This window comes from Ascaphus truei, chromosome 13, assembly GCF_040206685.1.
Source record: "Ascaphus truei isolate aAscTru1 chromosome 13, aAscTru1.hap1, whole genome shotgun sequence".
NCBI lineage: Eukaryota > Metazoa > Chordata > Amphibia > Anura > Ascaphidae > Ascaphus > Ascaphus truei.
In genome coordinates, this window is record NC_134495.1 from 35,042,520 (window position 1) to 35,063,249 (window position 20,730).

The following is a 20,730-nucleotide window of genomic DNA, read 5'->3' on the forward strand; positions in this document are numbered from 1 at the left end:
GCAAGGGAGTGCGGCAAGGAGACGCCGTGTCACCAGGATCAGCGAGGGAGTGCGGCAGGGAGACACCATGTCACCAGGATCAGTAAGGGAGTGCGGCAGGGAGACACCATGTCACCAGGATCAGTAAGGGAGTGCGGCAGGGAGACACTGTGTCACCAGGATCAGCAAGGGAGTGCGGCAGGGAGACACCGTGTCACCAGGATCAGTAAGGGACTACGGCAGGGAGACACCATGTCACCAGGATCAGTAAGGGAGTGCGGGAGGGACTCGCCGTGTCACCAGGATCAGTAAGGGACTGCGGGAGGGACTCGCCATGTCACCAGGATCTGTAAGAGAGTGCGGCAGGGAGACACCATGTCACCAGGATCAGTAAGGGAGTGCGGCAGGGAGACACCGTGTCACCAGGATCAGTAAGGGAGTGCGGTAGGGAGACACCGTGTCACCAGGATCAGTAAGGGAGTGCGGCAGGGAGACACCGTGTCACCAGGATCAGTAAGGGAGTGCAGCAGGGAGACACCGTGTCACCAGGATCAGGGCGGGAGTGCGGCATGGAGAGACAATGTCACCAGGATCAGTAAGGGAGTGCGAGAGGGAGACGCCGTGTCACCAGGATCAGCGAGGGAGTGCGGCAGTGAGACACCATGTCACCAGGATCAGTAAGGGAGTGCGGCAGTGAGACACCATGTCACCAGGATCAGTAAGGGAGTGCGACAGGGAGACACCGTGTCACCAGGATCCGTAAGGGAGTGCGGGAGGGAGACACCGTGTCACCAGGATCAGTAAGGGAGTGCGGCAGGGAGACACCGTGTCACCAGGATCAGTAAGGGAGTGCGGCAGGGAGAGACAATGTCACCAGGATCAGTAAGGGAGTGCGGGAGGGAGACGCCATGTCACCAGGATCAGTAAGGGAGCGTAGCAAGGAGACACCGTGTCACCAGGATCAGTGAGGGACTGCGGGAGGGAGACGCCATGTCACCAGGATCAGTAAGGGAGTGCGGGAGGGAGACGCCATGTCACCAGGATCAGTAAGGGAGCGCAGCAAGGAGACACCGTGTCACCAGGATCAGTGAGGGACTGCGGGAGGGAGACACCGTGTCACCAGGATCAGTAAGGGAGTGTGGCTGGGAGACACTGTGTCACCAGGATCAGTAAGGGAGTGCGGGAGGGAGACACCGTGTCACCAGGATCAGTAAGGGAGTGCGGGAGGGAGACACCGTGTCACCAGGATCAGTAAGGGAGTGTGGCTGGGAGACACTGTGTCACCAGGATCAGTAAGGGAGTGCGGGAGGGAGACACCATGTCACCAGGATCAGTAAGGGAGTGCGGCAGGGAGAGACCGTGTCACCAGGATCAGCAAGGGAGCGCGGCAGGGAGAGACAATGTCACCAGGATCAGGGCGGGTGTGTGGGAGGGAGACACCGTGTCACCAGGATCAGTAAGGGAGTGCGGCAGGGAGACACTGTCACCAGGATCAGTAAGGGAGTGCGGGAGGGAGACGCCATGTCACCAGGATCAGTAAGGGAGTGTGGCAGGGAGACACTGTCACCAGGATCAGTAAGGGAGTGTGGCCGGGAGACACTGTCACCAGGATCAGTAAGGGAGTGCGGGAGGGAGACGCCATGTCACCAGGATCAGTAAGGGAGTGCAGCAGGGAGACACCATGTCACCGGGATCAGCAAGGGAGTGCGGGAGGGAGACGCCATGTCAACAGGATCAGTAAGGGAGTGCGGCAGAGAGACGCCATGTCAACAGGATCAGTAAGGGAGTGCGGCAGGGAGGCACCGTGTCACCAGGATCAGTAAGGGAGCGCGGCAGGGAGACACTGTGTCACCAGGATCAGTAAGGGAGTGTGGCAGGGAGACACCGTGTCACCAGGATCAGTAAGGGAGAGCGGCAGGGAGACACTGTGTCACCAGGATCAGTAAAGGAGTGCGGCAGGTAGATACTGTGTCACCAGGATCAGTAAGGGAGTGCGGCAGGGAGATACTGTGTCACCAGGATCAGTAAGGGAGTGCGGCAGGGAGATACTGTGTCACCAGGATCAGTAAGGGAGTGCGGCAGGGAGACACCATGTCACCAGGATCAGTAAGGGAGTGCGGCAGGGAGACACTGTCACCAGGATCAGTAAGGGAGTGCAGCAGGGAGACACCGTGTCACCAGGATCAGCAAGGGAGTGCGGCAGGGAGACACTGTCACCAGGATCAGTAAGGGAGTGCAGCAGGGAGACACCGTGTCACCAGGATCAGCGTGGAAATGCAGCAGGGAGTCACCGTGTCACCAAGGGAGTGCAGCAGGCAGACACCATGTCACCAGGATCAGCAAGGGAGTGTGGCAGGGAGACACCGTGTCACCAGGATCAGCAAGGGAGTGTGGCAGGGAGACACTGTCACCAGGATCAGTAAGGGAGTGCAGCAGGGAGACACCGTGTCACCAGGATCAGCGTGGAAATGCAGCAGGGAGTCACCGTGTCACCAAGGGAGTGCAGCAGGCAGACACCGTGTCACCAGGATCAGTAAGGGAGTGCGGCAGGGAGACACGGTGTCACCAGGATCAGTAAGGGAGTGCGGCAGGGAGACACCATGTCACCAGGATCAGTAAGGGAGTGCGGCAGGGAGACACCATGTCACCAGGATCAGTAAGGGAGTGCGGCAGGGAGACACTGTGTCACCAGGATCAGTAAGGGAGTGCGGCAGGGAGACACCGTGTCACCAGGATCAGTAAGGGAGTGCGGCTGGGAAATACCGTGTCACCAGGATCAGTAAGGAAGTGCGGCAGGGAGACATCGTGTCACCAGGATCAGTAAGGGAGTGCGGCAGGGAGGCACCGTGTCACCAGGATCCGTGAGTGCGGCAGGGAGACGCCGTGTCACCAGGATCAGTAAGGGAGTGCAGCAGGGAGACACCGTATCACCAGGATCAGTAAGGGAGTACGGCAGGGAGACACCGTGTCACCAGGATCAGTAAGGGCGTGCGGCAGGGAGACACTGTATCACCAGGATCAGTAAGGGAGTGCGGCAGGGAGACACCATGTCACCAAAGCTTTTCCCAGCAGCACGAAGAATTGTCCAAGACGTTGAGTTGGGAAGAAAAAGTATAAATCGAAAAGAGAAGAATCCGTATTATTTGCACTCTACCTCTACTAGATAAATAATAATGTGTTCACTTTTTATTATCAACAAACGAGAGAAGCTCTACATAATGTAAAAACCTAAACAATGATGCTAGTACAACCGGAATAGGGCTGCTACGTGTCCTATTGGAGTCAAATCTAGGGAATATGCTATATTCCTTCCTATTACAGTAGGTACTTGGAAATATTGTACAGCTTGTTGATAGCTGTATGAGGTCATCACTATTGCATTACTATGTCTCTATGCAATAGAGAAAACACCCAACTGTTATACAGTGCGGTGTTAGGAAGCCCAGCTAAAATATACAGACAAGTGATAAACGTGAATAGGTCATACGTACAAGTGAAAGAACTATACATTCCTAATCGTGATATAACTCAAATAACAAAGGTATGTGATATTGAAGTGCTCCTATACAAGGGTATGTGATATTGAAGTGCTCCTATACAAGGGTATGTGATATTGAAGTGCTCCTATACAAGGGTATGTGATACTGAAGTGCTCCTATACAAGGGTATGTGATATTGAAGTGCTCCTATACAAGGGTATGTGATATTGAAGTGCTCCTATACAAGGGTATGTGATATTGAAGTGCTCCTATACAAGTAGGCTCCCCTAAAATCGCCAAACACTATAATGCCTATATTAGTACTAGGTTAGTGAAGCTGTATCTGATGTTCCCCCTAACAGTGTTGGGGTAACTATAACTGCGGACTAATACCAGTGGTTGCTTCCTGGGGCCCACATCATAGTTTAGCTTGCTGATCCGATGTAACAGTGTGAAGTCAGGAAAAATACCTAATAATAAATAGGCAACATATGCTTGGAAGTACCTAATAATAAGTAAACAAAATGGTGCTGAACCTGTTATCAAGAGGATCGAATAACAAGGATCAGATCAGTAAGGGAGTGCAGCAAGGAGACACCGTGTCACCAGGATCAGTAAGGGAGTGCGGCAAGGAGACACCATGTCACCAGGATCAGTAAGGGCTTGCGGCAGGGAGACACCGTATCACCAGGATCAGTAAGGGAGTGCGGCAGGGAGACACCGTGTCACCAGGATCAGTAAGGCCGTGCGGCAGGGAGACACCGTGTCACCAGGATCAGTAAGGGCTTGCGGCAGAGAGACACCGTGTCACCAAAGTTTTTCCCAGCAACATGAAGAATTGTCCAAGACGTTGAGTTGGGAAGAAAAAGAAAGCAAAATCAACTGTGAATACTTGTCACTTGGAGATGACATTACTTTTGCAGAAGACCTCCAGCAACTAATCGGAGAAGTCGCCGAAGCGAGTATGAAAGTGGCCTCCATATGAATCTCAGTGAGACCAAAGTGATGTTCAACAAATGTGTCACCTCTGTGACGATTGAAACAAATGGAATAGAACTAGAAGAAGTTGAAGACTATGTCTACCTCGGCCGGTGATTAACAATGGGTGGAAACCTTTAGAATGAAATGAATAGGAGAATGAAGATGGGATGGAGCGTATTTGGGAGAAACCAGACAATCTTTCAAGGGAACCTCTCACTGAGCCTCAAGGAGAAAGTTTTCGATCAGTGCATCCTGCCCGTGCTCATGTATGGATGTGACCCGTGTATCCTGCCCGCGCTCATGTATGGATGTGACCAGTGCATCCTGCCCGTGCTCACGTATAGATGTGACCAGTGCATCCTGCCCGTGCTCATGTATAGATGTGACCAGTGCATCCTGCCCGTGCTCACGTATAGATGTGACCAGTGCATCCTGCCCGTGCTCAAGTATAGATGTGACCAGTGCATCCTGCCCGTGCTCACGTATAGATGTGACCAGTGCATCCTGCCCGTGCTCACGTATAGATGTGAAACTTGGATCCTAAATGTGAAGATAATTCAGAAGCTTCAGACAATGCTCTTCCCAGCTATCTCCCCTTGTCCCTCCCCCCCACCCCCGGAGCTCTACCTGTTGAGTGGGGTCTGTTCAGCACCTAACCTACAGCGTGGACCCACCCAGGTTGCAGAGACTGGAAGTTGGGTCTGGTCTGGGCCTAACTTCTGTGTTTGGAACGCCGGGGTGAACCCCCCTCCGCAGCTGGGACCGGGACTGATGTTCCTGTACTCCCCTCCCTGTCGGCGATCCTGACTGTAGGCCGGACATATCGCAAGAAGAAATGACCATCGTTGGACAAAGGTGGAACTTGACTGGATTCCAAGAGAAATTAAAATATCAAAAGACGACCAAAGTAAGATGGGAGGAGGAGTTGAGAACGTGTGAGAGCGACGTGGAGAAGACAGGCTGTAACTGCAGGACCTGGAAGATCATTGGGGAGGCATCATCCAGCAGTGAGGAGACACGGGCTGGAAAGGGGATATACATATATACATTGGGAGGGGTGGGCTCATCCAGCAGTGGGGAGACCCGGGCTGGAGAGGGGATATACATATATACATTGGGAGGGGTGGGCTCATCCAGCAGTGGGGAGACACGGGCTGGAGAGGGGATATACATATATACATTGGGAGGGATGGGCTCATCCAGCAGTGGGGAGACACAGGCTGGAGAGGGGATATACATATATACATTGGGAGGGGTGGGCTCATCCAGCAGTGGGGAGACACGGGCTGGAAAGGGGATATACATATATACATTGGGAGGGGTGGGCTCATCCAGCAGTGGGGAGACACGGGCTGGAGAGGGGATATACATATATACATTGGGAGGGGTGGGCTCATCCAGCAGTGGGGAGACACGGGCTGGAGAGGGGATATACATCTATACATTGGGAGGGGTGGGCTCATCCAGCAGTGGAGAGACACGGGCTGGAGAGGGGATATACATATATACATTGGGAGGGATGGGCTCATCCAGCAGTGGGGAGACACGGGCTGGAGAGGGGATATACATATATACATTGGGAGGGGTGGGCTCATCCAGCAGTGGGGAGACCCGGGCTGGAGAGGGGATATACATATATTCATTGGGCGGGGTGGGCTCATCCGGCAGTGAGGAGACACGGGCTGGAGAGGGGATATACATATATACATTGGGAGGGGTGGGCTCATCCAGCAGTGAGGAGACCCGGGCTGGAGAGGGGATATACATATATACATTGGGAGGGGTGGGCTCATCCAGCAGTGGGGAGACACGGGCTGGAGAGGGGATATACATATATACATTGGGAGGGGTGGGCTCATCCAGCAGTGGGGAGACACGGGCTGGAGAGGGGATATACATATATACATTGGGAGGGGTGGGCTCATCCAGCAGTGGGGAGACACGGGCTGGAGAGGGGATATACATATATACATTGGGAGGGGTGGGCTCATCCAGCAGTGGGGAGACACGGGTTTGAGAGGGGATATACATATATACATTGGGAGGGGTGGGCTCATCCAGCAGTGGGGAGACACGGGCTGGAGAGGGGATATACATATATACATTGGGAGGGGTGGGCTCATCCAGCAGTGGGGAGACCCGGGCTGGAGAGGGGATATACATATATACATTGGGAGGGATGGGCTCATCCGGCAGTGAGGAGACACGGGCTGGAGAGGGGATATACATATATACATTGGGAGGGATGGGCTCATCCGGCAGTGAGGAGACACAGGCTGGAGAGGAGATATACATATATACATTGGGAGGGGTGGGCTCATACAGCAGTGAGGAGACACGGGCTGGAGAGGGGATATACATATATTCATTGGGAGGGGTGGGCTCATCCAGCAGTGGGGCGACACGGGCTGGAGAGGAGATATACATATATACATTGGGAGGGGTGGGCTCATCCAGCAGTGAGGAGACACGGGCTGGAGAGGGGATATACATATATTCATTGGGTGGGGTGGGCTCATCCAGCAGTGGGGAGACACGGGCTGGAGAGGGGATATACATATATACATTGGGAGGGGTGGGCTCATCCAGCAGTGAGGAGAAACGGGCTGGAGAGGGGATATACATATATACATTGGGAGGGGTGGGCTCATACAGCAGTGGGGAGACACGGGCTGGAGAGGGGATATACATATATACATTGGGAGGGGTGGGCTCATACAGCAGTGGGGAGACACGGGCTGGAGAGGGGATATACATATATACATTGGGAGGGGTGGGCTCATCCAGCAGTGAGGAGACACGGGCTGGAGAGGGGATATACATATATACATTGGGAGGGGTGGGCTCATACAGCAGTGGGGAGACACGGGCTGGAGAGGGGATATACATATATACATTGGGAGGGGTGGGCTCATCCAGCAGTGTGGAGACCCGGGCTGGAGAGGGGATATACATATATACATTGGGCGGGGTGGGCTCATCCAGCAGTGGGGAGACATGGGCTGGAGAGGGGATATACATATATACATTGGGAGGGGTGGGCTCATCCAGCAGTGGGGAGACACGGGCTGGAGAGGGGATATACATATATATATATTGGGAGGGGTGGGCTCATCCAGCAGTGGGGAGACATGGGCTGGAGAGGGGATATACATATATATATATTGGGAGGGGTGGGCTCATCCAGCAGTGGGGAGACATGGGCTGGAGAGGGGATATACATATATACATTGGGAGGGGTGGGCTCATCCAGCAGTGCGGAGACCCGGGCTGGGGAGGGGATATACATATATACATTGGGAGGGGTGGGCTCATCCAACAGTGGGGAGACATGGGCTGGAGAGGGGATATACATATATATATATTGGGAGGGGTGGGCTCATCCAGCAGTGGGGAGACCCGGGCTGGGGATGATATAGTGATCTGTACAGATCAGACTGATGGGCAGCTGGGAGGAAGGCACACGAAAAATCCTTAAAGTGATGTTTCCCAAGCAAGTGTTCCTGGCGTCTCCCACTCCCAGCAGCATTGCTGCCCGCGGTAATATCAGTCAGATGAGCGATATGACACAGGAACCATCTGATTTGTATAGAAATCTATAAAAGTGATAATATAATACAATGTACCTCTATCTGCAAAGGCACCCCGTTCCTCGTCTCACGCTCATCCGTTGTGGGTCCCTGGGACGTCTCTGTCTGTCTGTCTTTGGGCTTTGTTAGGGACTTCTGAGAAGTAACTGCTCCCTGAAAGAAAAAGGGGGTCTGTGTCAGAGCGTTGGGTGTCACGGTGCTGGGTGTCACCGTGCTGTGTGTGTCACTGTGCCACGGTGCTGTGTGTCTGTCATGGTAGGACATCTTTAATACTGTCTCCAACTCACCCTCTGCTGTGCATATTTTAGTCATTTCAACTGCTTACACCTGTGTCGGACATCTGTCTGATTAGAAATACCTTCTGTTTTTATGTGCTCCACATGTGTTAATTGAGCTGTCTGGGCTGTACTTATTTCAGTCAGGTGACCTCTTAGATCTGTATAGTTAGAGACAGACTGGGGGAGCAGCCATCTGCTGGGGAGTAGCCTCCATGTAAAGAAGCCCATCTTTAAAGTGGCTCTTTTTAAGTGGCAGGCAGTGTGGAGTTTAACAGGGAGTTCTACAGGAGTTAAACAAGTGGACAACAGAACATCTACTGGCCCTGAATCCGAGCTGCGCTGGAAAGGAGGACATTATCTATACCAGACCGCACATTTCAGCACTAAACTATTGCTGCCGCCGCCACTGCTATTTATATTTGCTGCAACCTCACGTCTTTTCAAAATACGTTTTTCTATCTACTGTACCAGCCTCATTATGTCTCTAACTCTATTCATATATCTCCATCTCTCCTTCCTTCCCCACTTCTCTGTTCACATGAACTCCTTTCTTACCTGCGTCCTCTGACACCACACAGCTATACACCCTGCACTAAAACACACCCCTATAAATCATCCTCACACATACTCTTTCTGTCCATGCTTCTCCTCCTTGCTTCTGGGGATATCTCTCCCAATCCTGGTCTCTGCCTTATTCCTACATGTTCTCGTCCTCGCCTGCCAATTGCAACCTCTACTCCTTCTGGTGTCAACCCCTCCAACCTCATACCAATCCCCTGCCACCCTCCCTCCTCTCTCCCTTTCTCCTGTGCCCTTTGGAATGCTCGCTCCCTCTCTAACAAGTTCCTCTCTGTGCATGACTTCTTTCTCTCTCACTCCCTGCTTCTCTTTGCTATAACTGAGACCTGGCTCACTCAGTGTGACTCTGCTCTGGAAGCTGCCCTCTCCTACGGTGGCCTTTCCTTCTCCCACACTCCGCGCCCTGATGGCAGGGGTGGAGGCGTGGGGCTCCTGCTCTCCTCTCTCTGCCGTTACCGAACCCTTCCTATTCCCCTCTCTTTCCTTTCCTTCCTTTGAGGCTCAGACTGTCCAGCTTTTCTCTCCTGTCCACCTTGCCGTCATCTATCGCCCCTCTACCTCTACTCATCCCCCTTCCGTCTTTCTCTCTCTTTGAATCCTGGCTCTCCTTCTTTCTCTCTTCTGACTTCTCCATTTCCCCCTTTTCTCTCTCTGACCATTATCTCACCTAATTTTCTCTCTCTCACTTCTCCTCTTCTCCACCTCAATCTACTCCTCGTTTTGGCAGAAACCTGCGCTCTATTAACCTATCAGCTTTTGATTCCACTTTGTGCTCGTTCCTCCTCTCTCAGCTCTGCTGCAGACCCTGACAACCTGGTCAGGAACTACTAGTTTTCTTCATTAATCAACACGCACAAGTTGAACCCACGCCAACTCTTCTCTGTCTTTGACTCTACTCAGACCACCCTCTGCTGCCTCTTCTTCATCTCACCTCAGGACTTTGCTGACTATTTCAAGGAAAAAGGTGGAATCCATACGTCAGGCCATCCCGTCCGTAGCGTCCCCCCATCCTGCACCTCTTCCTAACTCTCTGCCTGCCTTCCTCAACTCTTTTTCCGCTGTCACAGAAGAGCATGTATTGTTGCTGACCTCTTCTCCTTCTACCACTTGCCCTCTTGACCCCATTCCATCCCATCTCCTAAGACCTCTTGCTCCTACTATAATCCCCACGTTCGCACACATTTGTGTCGCTGGGTGTCACTGTGCCACGTCTCTCACCTGCAGGTGCACGTAGTGATTGTCTCGGCTCTGTATCCTCTCGTACTCACTCTGCGCACTTTCCCCGCTGCCCGTGTCACTTGGCATGTGTGGCAGGGTGGGCGGCGGTGGCAGTGGCCGGTCCTGAATGCTGCCCTTGCGCTGGGGAACGGGTGAGGCATTGGGCAGCGCCGGCAACGGGCGGCGGGAGAGGCTCTCACTGGAGGAGAGCCGCGGGCGGGGAAAGAGGAGGCCGGCGTTGGCGCTGACCAGTCTCACCATGGAGCCGCTCTGCTCTTGCACCAGCTGGGTCAGTGGCTCACTGGGCCCCTGCTCCTCCAGCAGCCCCCGCAGGGCGTGTTCCAGCTGCTCCATGTGCCCCGAGAGTGCCCCATGTAACGAGGGGTCCGAGGCCTGGCAAGAGTACAGCAGCACCACCTGCGCCAGACCCAGAAAGTCCTGCAGCTTCTCCACCTGAGCCGGCCGTGGCTCCTCGTGGCTCTCTGCCAGGGCCTGCTGGAGCATGCTGAGCGCATGCGCAGTGCAGGTACCGTCAACGCGCGGCTCCCACACCGCATGGGGGAGGAAGCTGGACTCGCGACTCCCCCCAGAGTCCCCAGAGCGGGCGCTGCCAGCACTGGACACAGAGAGGCGGTGGGTGCGGGGGGGCTCGGGAGTCTCCGGGGGGTGCCCGGTGCTCAAGATGTCCTCGGGTGCCTCGTATAGATTCTGTAGACCCGACACCCGCTTCAGGTTAGAGGGCATGGAGTACACGCCCTCACTCCCCTCGTCCTCTTCCTCCTCCGGGGGCAGGCTGTGGCAGGCGGGGGGCACGTCGTAGATGTCCTCCGGGATCTCCTCGGGGTGAGGGACCACGGGCTGGGGCGCCACGAGAGCCACCGCCCGGACCCGAGATACAGGACTGTCGTACATGTCCAACACAGACACTGGGTCTCGCAGGAGGGGGGCGGGCATGTTGTAAACCTGGGGAGGAGGTAGCAGGGGGAGGAGGAGTGGCGGAGGGGGGATAGAAGGAGGGGGAGGAGGGGGGAGAAGGAGAGGGAGTAGGGGGAGGAGAGGAAGAGAGGATGAGGGTGGAGGGGGCGAGGAGAGGGGGAGTTGGAAGGGGGAGAGGAGGGGGAAGATGGAAAGGAGAAGGAGGAGGGGATAGGGGAAAGGGAGGGGATGGGGAAGAAGGAGGAGGGAAGAAGGAGGAGGGGATGGGCGGAGAAGGAGGAGGGCGGATGGGAAGGGGAGAGGGGGGAGGGGAGTGAAGGAGCAGGGGAGAGGGGGGTGAAAGAGGAGGGGGGTGAAGGAGATGGGGGGAAGGAGGAGGGGACAGGCGGAGAAGGAGGAGGGGGGGAGAGCAGGAGAGGTGGGGAGGAGGAGGGGGGAAATGGAGGGGTGGGAGAAAGAGGGAGGAAAGGGAGAGAAACATTAGGGGAGGGGTGAGAAGGGGGAGGGGAGTGTCAGTTAAAAAGTCGCAAACAAAATAAGGGAGGGCATGTGTGGGACGTAGTAGGAGGAGTTATGTGACACCGTGGGAGGGGTGTGTGATGCTATGGGAGGGGTGTGTGACAGTGGGAGGGGTGTGTGACAGTGGGAGGGGTGTGTGATGCGGTGAGCGGAGTTTGTGATGATGTGGGCGGAGTTTGTGATGCTGTGGGCGGAGTTTGTGATGATGTGAGCGGAGTTTGTGATGCGGTGGGCGAGTTTGTGATGATGTGGGCGGAGTTTGTGATGCTGTGGGCGGAGTTTGTGATGCGGTGGGCGAGTTTGTGATGATGTGGGCGGAGTTTGTGATGCTGTGGGCAGAGTTTGTGATGATGTGGGCGGAGTTTGTGATGCGGTGGGCGAGTTTGTGATGATGTGGGCGGAGTTTGTGATGCGGTGGGCGAGTTTGTGATGATGTGGGCGGAGTTTGTGATGCGGTGGGCGAGTTTGTGATGATGTGGGCGGAGTTTGTGATGCGGTGGGCGAGTTTGTGATGCGGTGGGCGAGTTTGTGATGATGTGGGCGGAGTTTGTGATGCGGTGGGCGAGTTTGTAATGATGTGGGTGGAGTTTGTGATGCGGTGGGCGAGTTTGTGATGATGTGGGCGGAGTTTGTGATGCGGTGGGCGAGTTTGTGATGCGGTGGGCGAGTTTGTGATGATGTGGGCGGAGTTTGTGATGCGGTGGGCGAGTTTGTGATTATGTGGGCGGAGTTTGTGATGATGTGGGCGAATTTGTGATGCTGTGGGCGGAGTTTGTGATGCGGTGGGCGAGTTTGTGATGATGTGGGCGGAGTTTGTGATGATGTGGGCGGAGTTTGTGATGCGGTGGGCGAGTTTGTGATGATGTGGGCGGAGTTTGTGATGCGGTGGGCGAGTTTGTGATGATGTGGGCGGAGTTTGTGATGCGGTGGGCGAGTTTGTGATGCGGTGGGCGAGTTTGTGATGATGTGGGCGGAGTTTGTGATGCGGTGGGCGAGTTTGTGATGATGTGGGCGGAGTTTGTGATGCGGTGGGCGAGTTTGTAATGATGTGGGTGGAGTTTGTGATGCGGTGGGCGAGTTTGTGATGATGTGGGCGGAGTTTGTGATGCGGTGGGCGAGTTTGTGATGATGTGGGCGGAGTTTGTGATGATGTGGGCGGAGTTTGTGATGCGGTGGGCGAGTTTGTGATGATGTGGGCGGAGTTTGTGATGCGGTGGGCGAGTTTGTGATGATGTGGGCGGAGTTTGTGATGCGGTGGGCGAGTTTGTGATGCGGTGGGCGAGTTTGTGATGATGTGGGCGGAGTTTGTGATGCGGTGGGCGAGTTTGTAATGATGTGGGCGGAGTTTGTGATGCGGTGGGCGAGTTTGTGATGCGGTGGGCGAGTTTGTGATGCGGTGGGCGAGTTTGTGATGATGTGGGCGGAGTTTGTGATGCGGTGGGCGAGTTTGTGATGATGTGGGCGGAGTTTGTGATGCGGTGGGCGAGTTTGTGATGATGTGGGCGGAGTTTGTGATGCGGTGGGCGAGTTTGTGATGATGTGGGCGGAGTTTGTGATGCTGTGGGCGGAGTTTGTGATGCTGTGGGCGGAGTTTGTGATGCGGTGGGCGAGTTTGTGATGATGTGGGCGGAGTTTGTGATGCTGTGGGCGGAGTTTGTGATGCGGTGGGCGAGTTTGTGATGATGTGGGCGGAGTTTGTGATGCTGTGGGCGGAGTTCATTATGGGTCTGTTTACACATTGGTTTAAGTTTGGTACATGATCAAACTGTGAGTGGGAAACACTGTGCTCGGGGTGCTGTGTGGGTGAGTGCTGGCACGTGCAGGCGGTCTCACCTCCGGAGGGCGCTGCACAGACGCCCCGACCAGACGTGGCGAGTTATAAATATCGTCCGGAGCGCTGGTGTGCGGAGAGGAGAGGCAGAGACGGGCGGCAGGGGGGACCTCGTACACCTGGCAGAACAGGACACACTTATTATCCTCCTCTCTCCCCTCCCACCTCCCCTCCCTCTCCCCCCCCTCTTTCCCCTCCCTCTCCCCCCCTCTTTCCCCTCCCTCTCCCCCCCCCCCCTTTCCCCTCCCTCTCCCCCCCCCCCTTTCCCCTCCCTCTCCCCCCCCTTTCCCCTCCCTCTCCCTCCCTCTCCCCCCCCCCTTTCCCCTCCCTCTCCCCCCCTTTCCCCTCCCTCTCCCTGTCTCCCCCCCTCTCTCCTCCCACCTCTCTCCGTCTCCCCTCCCTCTGTCCCCCGTCTCCCCTCCCTCTCTTCTCCCGTCAGCCCTCACTCTCCCCCCTGTCCCTCTCCCATCTCTCCCCCGTCTCTCCCCCTGTTCCCCTGTCCCGATGTCACACCTCATTGCCTGTCTGTGGCTCTTCCTTGTGGCTCCGTGTCCCCTCTCTGTGTCTTCGTGTCCCTGCACTCTGGGTTGTGGCCCCTGGGATCCGGGGAGCCTGGTACTCATTTTCCTGTGGGGGGCTCTCGGTGAGAAGCCGCAGTCTGTTTCCGGGGGCGATACCATGTTGCCCCCTCAGAGAGCAGTGCCACCACCCCCCGAGAGACGGGACATCTCGTTCCAGCACGAACATCACGTCCCCCCGGCGGAAACTCAGCTCCTCGGGGCTCTCAGCTGCGTTATCGTACAGAGCCAGAGCCAGCTGCGTCTGTGTGAGAGAGACACCCCAACCCTGCACTGCATCACTGCGAATCGCTGCACGCCCAACCCTGCACTGCATCACTGCACCCCCAACCCTGCACTGCATCACTGCACCCCCAACCCTGCACTGCATCACTGGGAATCGCTGCACCCCCAACCCTGCACTGCATCACTGAGAATCGCTGCACCTCCAACCCTGCACTGCATCACTGCATCACTGCACCCCCAACCCTGCACTACATCACTGCGAATCGCTGCACCCCCAACCCTGCACTGCATCACTGCACCCCCAACCCTGCACTGCATCACTGCGAATCGCTGCACCCCCAACCCTGCACTGCATCACTGCACCCCCAACCCTGCACTGCATCACTGCGAATCGCTGCACCCCCAACCCTGCACTGCATCACTGCACCCCCAACCCTGCACTGCATCACTGCGAATCGCTGCACGCCCAACCCTGCACTGCATCACTGCACCCCCAACCCTGCACTGCATCACTGCACCCCCAACCCTGCACTGCATCACTGCACCCCCAACCCTGCACTGCATCACTGCGAATCGCTGCACTCCCAACCCTGCACTGCATCACTGCACCCCCAACCCTGCACAGCCTCCCCCCCCCCTCCCCTTGTCGCTTTGTCTTGGTGTGTTGGCATCTCATGTGATTACTCCCCCCACACCCATTATGCAGAGGGCCCCTGCCCCTTTAAGAAAAGGGAACATGTGGCAGTGACATCATCCCTCACAGAATAAAAGGAGGGTGTGTGCGTGTGTGCACGTATATGTGTGTGTGCGTGTGTGTTTCTCATAAAGAGAGTTTAGAATTTCTACATGAAACTGTATGGGAACACAGATAACACTAGTGTGTGCGCGTGCGTGTGCACGTATGAGTGTGTGCGTGTGTGCGTGTGTACACGTATGTGTGTGTGCGTGTATGTACGTGTGTGCGCGTGTTGCTCATAAAGAGAGTTTAGGACTTCTACATGAAATATTACGAGAACACAGATAACACTAGTGTGTGCGTGTGTGCACGTATGTGTGTGTGCGCGTGTGTGTGCGCGTATGTGTGTGTGCGCGTGTTGCTCATAAAGAGAGTTTAGGACTTCTACATGAAATATTACGAGAACACAGAAAACACTAGTGTGTGTATGCGTGCATGTGTGCGTGTATGTGCGTGTGTATGTGTGCGCGTGTGCATGTGTGTGCGTGTATATGTGCGTGTATGTGTGTGTGTATGTGTGCATGTGTGTGTGCGTGTGTGTGTATGGGTGCGCGTGTGTGCATGTGTGTGCATGTGTGTGCGTGTATGTGTGTGTGTGTGTGCATGTGTGTGCGCGTGTGTGTGTGAGCATGTGTGTGCGTGCGTGTGTGTGTGCGTGTATGCATGTGTATGTGTGCGGTTTTCATAAAGAGAGTTTAGGATTTCTACATGAAATTGTACGGGAACACAGATAATACAGGGTGTGACCCAGCAGAGGACACGCGAGAAGAAACCACCAAGGATGTGTCCTTCCAGAAGAGGTGGCAAAGGCGATAATATCCATAAAGAATGGGACGGCTCCCGGGGAAGAGGGAATAACAGCTGAAATCTGGGAAGAAGCTGGAGAAGAAGAGAAAATCCTCGCACAACTCTTTCCATGCGGCTTGTGGAACAGGAACATCCCAGAACAATGGAGTAATGTCACAGTTATCCTCACCCCCAAGAGAGGAGACAGAGACCTGAAGAACTACAGACCAATCAGCCTACTTCCCAATCACTTACAGGGTTTATACGGAGATACTCACTAATCGGCTGCAGCAGTCCCGGGAGTTTCCCAGCCTGGAGAACACGCGGGATATCGCAGGGGAAACAACACAACGGGTCACATCCAAGTCGTACAAGCAGTGATTCTCCAAAGTGATGACTACGAGCGAACACTCAGCTTAGGATTCGTAGGTGACTAAAAACCATACGATTCTGTCTACACCTCAGCGGCTTGAGATGCATTAAGAAGACAAAAGGGAATTCCTTATAGCTAAACATCCAATGACACCAGTATTGTATAGATTGCCAAAATATACACAAGAGCATGCAGACACCACCAGGCAGGCCTATTGTTGCTGGCACAGATTTGTTTTTTCAACCACTGGCGATCTTCATTGATAAATTCCTACAGCCGCAGGTAGGGGAAACTCCTTCATAATATTAAGGACACTACAGATTTCCTTACCATGTTGGAACAAATCGCAGTTCCAGATGGTGAAATACCTCTTTCCACTTCAGACATTCAGAGTCTCTACACAGCATTCCCCCACACATAGAGGGGATACAGACTCAGGCCTCGGACACGCTTACCGCTGGCGTGCTGAGGCGCGCTGAGGCTCAGGGAAAGCGGGTGCTTTCCCTGGCCTTGCGGTTGCTTACCGCAAGCGCTCTCAGCAGCCGTCAGGGGGCGGGCCGGGGGCGGGCGCGTCACTGGCCGGGGGCGGGCCAGTGACGTCACGGAGCTGGTTCGCCCTCATTGGGCGAACCGCTCACGTGACCGGCCTGTCTCGCCGGCAAGCGGGGGAATTTTAAATTCCCCTAAGACCTGCGCTTCCACAAGCGCGCGGAAGCGCAGGTGAGCCCCTACTAAAGCCGCTCTAATTGCAGGTGTAGGGGCTCAGTGCTGAGTGGGAGCGCGCGTCAGCACGCTTCCGCCAGCAAGCGCCAAACATGGCCAAGGCCTTAGACTGTAAGCTCCTCGGAGCAGGGACTCCTCTTCCTAAATGTTACGTTTCTCTGAAGCTCTTATTCCCATGACCTGTTATTTATATTATTTGTTATTTATATGATTGTCGTGCGTATTACTGCTGTGAAGCGCTATGTACATTAATGGCGCTATACAAATAACGACATACAATACAATACTCCCAGGTATAAGGTATAGTACACGGTAGGAGGTAGTCTGGCACACTTACTCCGTTTAAATAAGATATCACCTGCCGGTGCCCACGGACAGAAAGGGACAGTCCCGCAGCATCCCCAGGAATTCACATGTGGAAGGCGAGGTCCAGGCACTGGGTCTTCAGTATAACAAGTTTATTTCAGCAAAAAAGAACCAACGTTTCGACTGCCACGCAGTCTTTGTCAAGGTGAGTGCCTGGACCTTGCCTTCTACGTGAGGTATAGTACACCCCATTGTCAGTCTACACACCCCCCTCCACTGAAGAGCAGGTGAGTGTCTAAGGCTGACAGAGAAATAGGTGTAAGTTTTAATATTTCACACTGGGGAATTTGTGCACCCCCAGTTCACCTTTATAATAAGGGAACTCTGATACGGGCTCTGGCCAGCTTTTAATTGCACCAAATCACAAAAGCTTCATTTATTTAACCCCTTCGGGGCCTTTTCACATATTTCACAAAGCTTAGTCCATAGGACAATAAGAAATTACACATATTCAGTGCAGGTAGCTGCTAAACAGAGGTCTACCTTGACGAGGCTGGCGGCTTGAATCATAATTTGGTCAAAAGAGGCAGCCAAATGAGTCCTTTGTCCCACAGACTTAGGGTCTAAATGTAAACGGGCCACTGATATATTTTGGCCCAATTGGTAGGAGCGCAGGAATCGTTCTTTGTGTTGTTCTATATGTAAGGCCGATCCTTTTACCAGCAGCAAACTTCTATAGGGAGGAGCGCGGTGTTATATACAGTCTTCCACATTACAAACAAGACTAGAACAAATAAAAGGACAATTTGCAGACACGGGGTACGACAACAAAACACTGAAACAAGCAGTGGCACGAGTAGGACTTAGATCAAGATCAGAGCTTTTGGACCCTAATCCTAGACCAGCTAAGAAGGGTATCCCATTTGTCCACACTTAACTCCCACTCCAAACACATTGACATGATTGTGTTAACATACTGGCCGATCCTACAGGATGACCCACACGTGGGACAACTCTTTGACGAGAGACCAATTGTTGCGAACCAACGAAGTCGTAAAATTAAGGATGCACTTATTGAAGCAGACACAAGCGCAACATCACGTCAAGCGTTCTCACAAACACCAACTCATGGTAAGTTCCCAATGCATAGTTCTGTGGCACGACACTTCAGGGACCCAGACCGGCACAACGGAGGTACCAGGTGACTAATCGGGTGGCACTGTCACCAAGAGAGGGTGTTGGAGAGACACGTTTATTCCGTTGTGAGGCTAAATGGACCTGCATATTGGACTGTGCGGCTCCAAGAGGTCTTAATGAGAGGCTGGAACAACACTGGTCTCTTTAAACTAGAGAGTCCTCTGGTACCGATGGAGGACTGCGTCATATATGGAATATCATTTGTCAGTACAATCCCTAACCTGCCTCCTTTTTTGTTCCCCCCAACCAATACGATCCATATACTTCATCATTCTATCTCGATGTTTTTATTATGACTACCCCGGATTTCACTGTCCTCCTGGAGTTGACGCACAAGGTACGGTGGAGTGCACATGTGGGCAAGTGCCCATGAGTGACATTAACTATTCTAACTGAGATAAGGAGTCACTACGGATGCTTCATTAGGACTAAATATACAACAAAAATCATTGTACCCATGGCTGAGAATGGGTACCGAAATATAACTGGAAACACTTGGGATATTCATGGAAATCCCCCCCCAAATTATTTTTTTGGAGGATAATGCCCAATACTGGATATGAGAATCATATGGACGGACATCTGTTTTGACACCTATAATTCAATGTAAGCCCATGTTCCTTCTGGACACTATAATTTTCCAATGGGTCAATTCACAGGAGATGATAACTAATAGGTTTGTGATCTATGATTGCAGTGAATACAAAAGAAGATTATGGAATCAAATGGATCCCCCTTTCTGTGAATATTAATGTAAAACGGAACAATACAAAAGATCCCAAAAGACAAGGATTTATAATGACCACCCCACTCCTTATATGCATAACTGCATCTGGACTAGAGATCATTTTATTCTACCTAGACTGTGTTTTTATGAAGTAATGGCCTCCATATATGAGTACTTGTGTGCCTCTGGGCTCGATTTGTCTATAAGAAGACAAAGTGTGGAAGAAGCATACACTGAGATTATGAGGAAAGTTTAGGAGAATGACACATCAACCATTAGGTTACATGAATATACAATATAAGGATTAGTAACGTATATCCCTGTATACCTTTCGTTTCTAAAAAGATGTCCAACCCTTTTTTTGTTAACATATCTATTGTATCTGCCATCACAGTCTCCATGGGTAATGAATTCCACATTGTAACTGCCCTTACTGTAAAGAACCTTTCCTTTGTTGCTGGTGAAATCTCCTTTCCTCCAACCTTAAGGGATGGCCCCGAGTCCTTTGTACTGCCCTTGGGATGAATAGTTCTTTTGAAAGCTCCTTGTATTGTCCCAGAATATATTTGTATACTGTATACAGCTAAACCCCGTTATAACGCGGGTCTCGGGGTCCACCCCGAGACCACCGCGTTACTAACGGGGTCGCGGCAAAAAAATGGCCGCCGCTTTAACGCAGATTCATCCCGCGGGACAGGAGATGGGAGCGGGCATGTCCCTCCGGTCCCCGCTTCCCCCTGTCACCGCGGGACAGCCCGCGGGGCAGGAGATGGGAGCGGGGATGTCCCTCCGGTCCCCGCTTCCCCCTGTCACCGCGTGAATAGAAAAAAAAAACGCTATACAACCAGTTTCCGCCAGTTTTCAGCTCCCTGCCGCGCGACCTCCCCACCGACGCCACCACCGCAACGGCAGTACTTTCTGGTACTATATTTAAAAATCGCCACGGTCTGAAGTGTAAGTGTCTGTGAGTGTGTGTAAGTGTCTGTGAGTGTCTGTAAGTGTGTGTAAGTGTCTGAGTGTGTGTGAGTGTGTGTGAGTGTGTGAGTGTCTGTAAGTGTGTGTAAGTGTCCTCACGAGCCGCACGGCGCATGCGCATGCGCACGGCGAACGTGAGGGGTGCCTGCATAAGTGTGCTGCTTTGGAGACAGGTAAGCAGTCTCCGGAAGACCGCTAACCCCCCCCCCCCCCCGCCGCAGCACAGGGCCCTCGCGCAGCAGTACAGGGCCCGCCGTAGCCGCAGCGCAGGGCCCCGCCACCCCCCCCCACAGCACAATGACTTCCCACCCCCCGCCCCTGGCCCTAACACCCACCTACCTGCCCCCCCGCGCTGCACCGGGCCATCCTACCAGCCCACACAAGTTAGATTTTCCACTGACTTGGAGCAGTATATACAGTATTTGTAAGGGTGCATTATTTATTAATACAGTATATAGCTATAAATTGGTCCTTTAGAAGTGGGAATTTTTGTGAGTTGTGATAACTTTTTATATTTAAAGAGTGTTTAATGCTCCTCCTTTTAGTTTAAGCTTGTATAGAATGCAGTGTGTGTGCAGTGTGCAGTGTGTGCGCAGTGTGTGTGCAGTGTGTGTGCAGTGTGTGTGCAGTGTGTGTGCAGTGTGTCAGTGTGTGCAGTGTGAGCAATGAGGAATGTGTGTGCAGTGTACAGTGTGTGTGCAGTGTGTCAGTGTG

The 20,730-nt window shown here is 53.5% G+C and overlaps 1 protein-coding gene across 3 annotated transcripts in view; it reads right to left on the reverse strand.

Annotated features, from left to right (window-relative positions):
• The window catches only part of EFS (embryonal Fyn-associated substrate), a 43,456-nt gene that overhangs the window by 16,309 nt on the left and 6,417 nt on the right, over positions 1 to 20,730 (reverse strand). For 2 of the 3 annotated variants that reach the window (XM_075569069.1, XM_075569070.1), the window contains exons 3-6: positions 13,904 to 14,212; positions 13,393 to 13,509; positions 10,105 to 11,067; positions 8,066 to 8,182 (exon numbers count right to left, since the gene is read on the reverse strand). In XM_075569069.1, coding sequence (XP_075425184.1) covers positions 8,066 to 8,182; positions 10,105 to 11,067; positions 13,393 to 13,509; positions 13,904 to 14,212 — 1,506 coding nt within the window. The remainder of the gene's footprint in view (positions 1 to 8,065; positions 8,183 to 10,104; positions 11,068 to 13,392; positions 13,510 to 13,903; positions 14,213 to 20,730) is intronic. The other variant, XM_075569071.1, reaches the window with a different exon arrangement.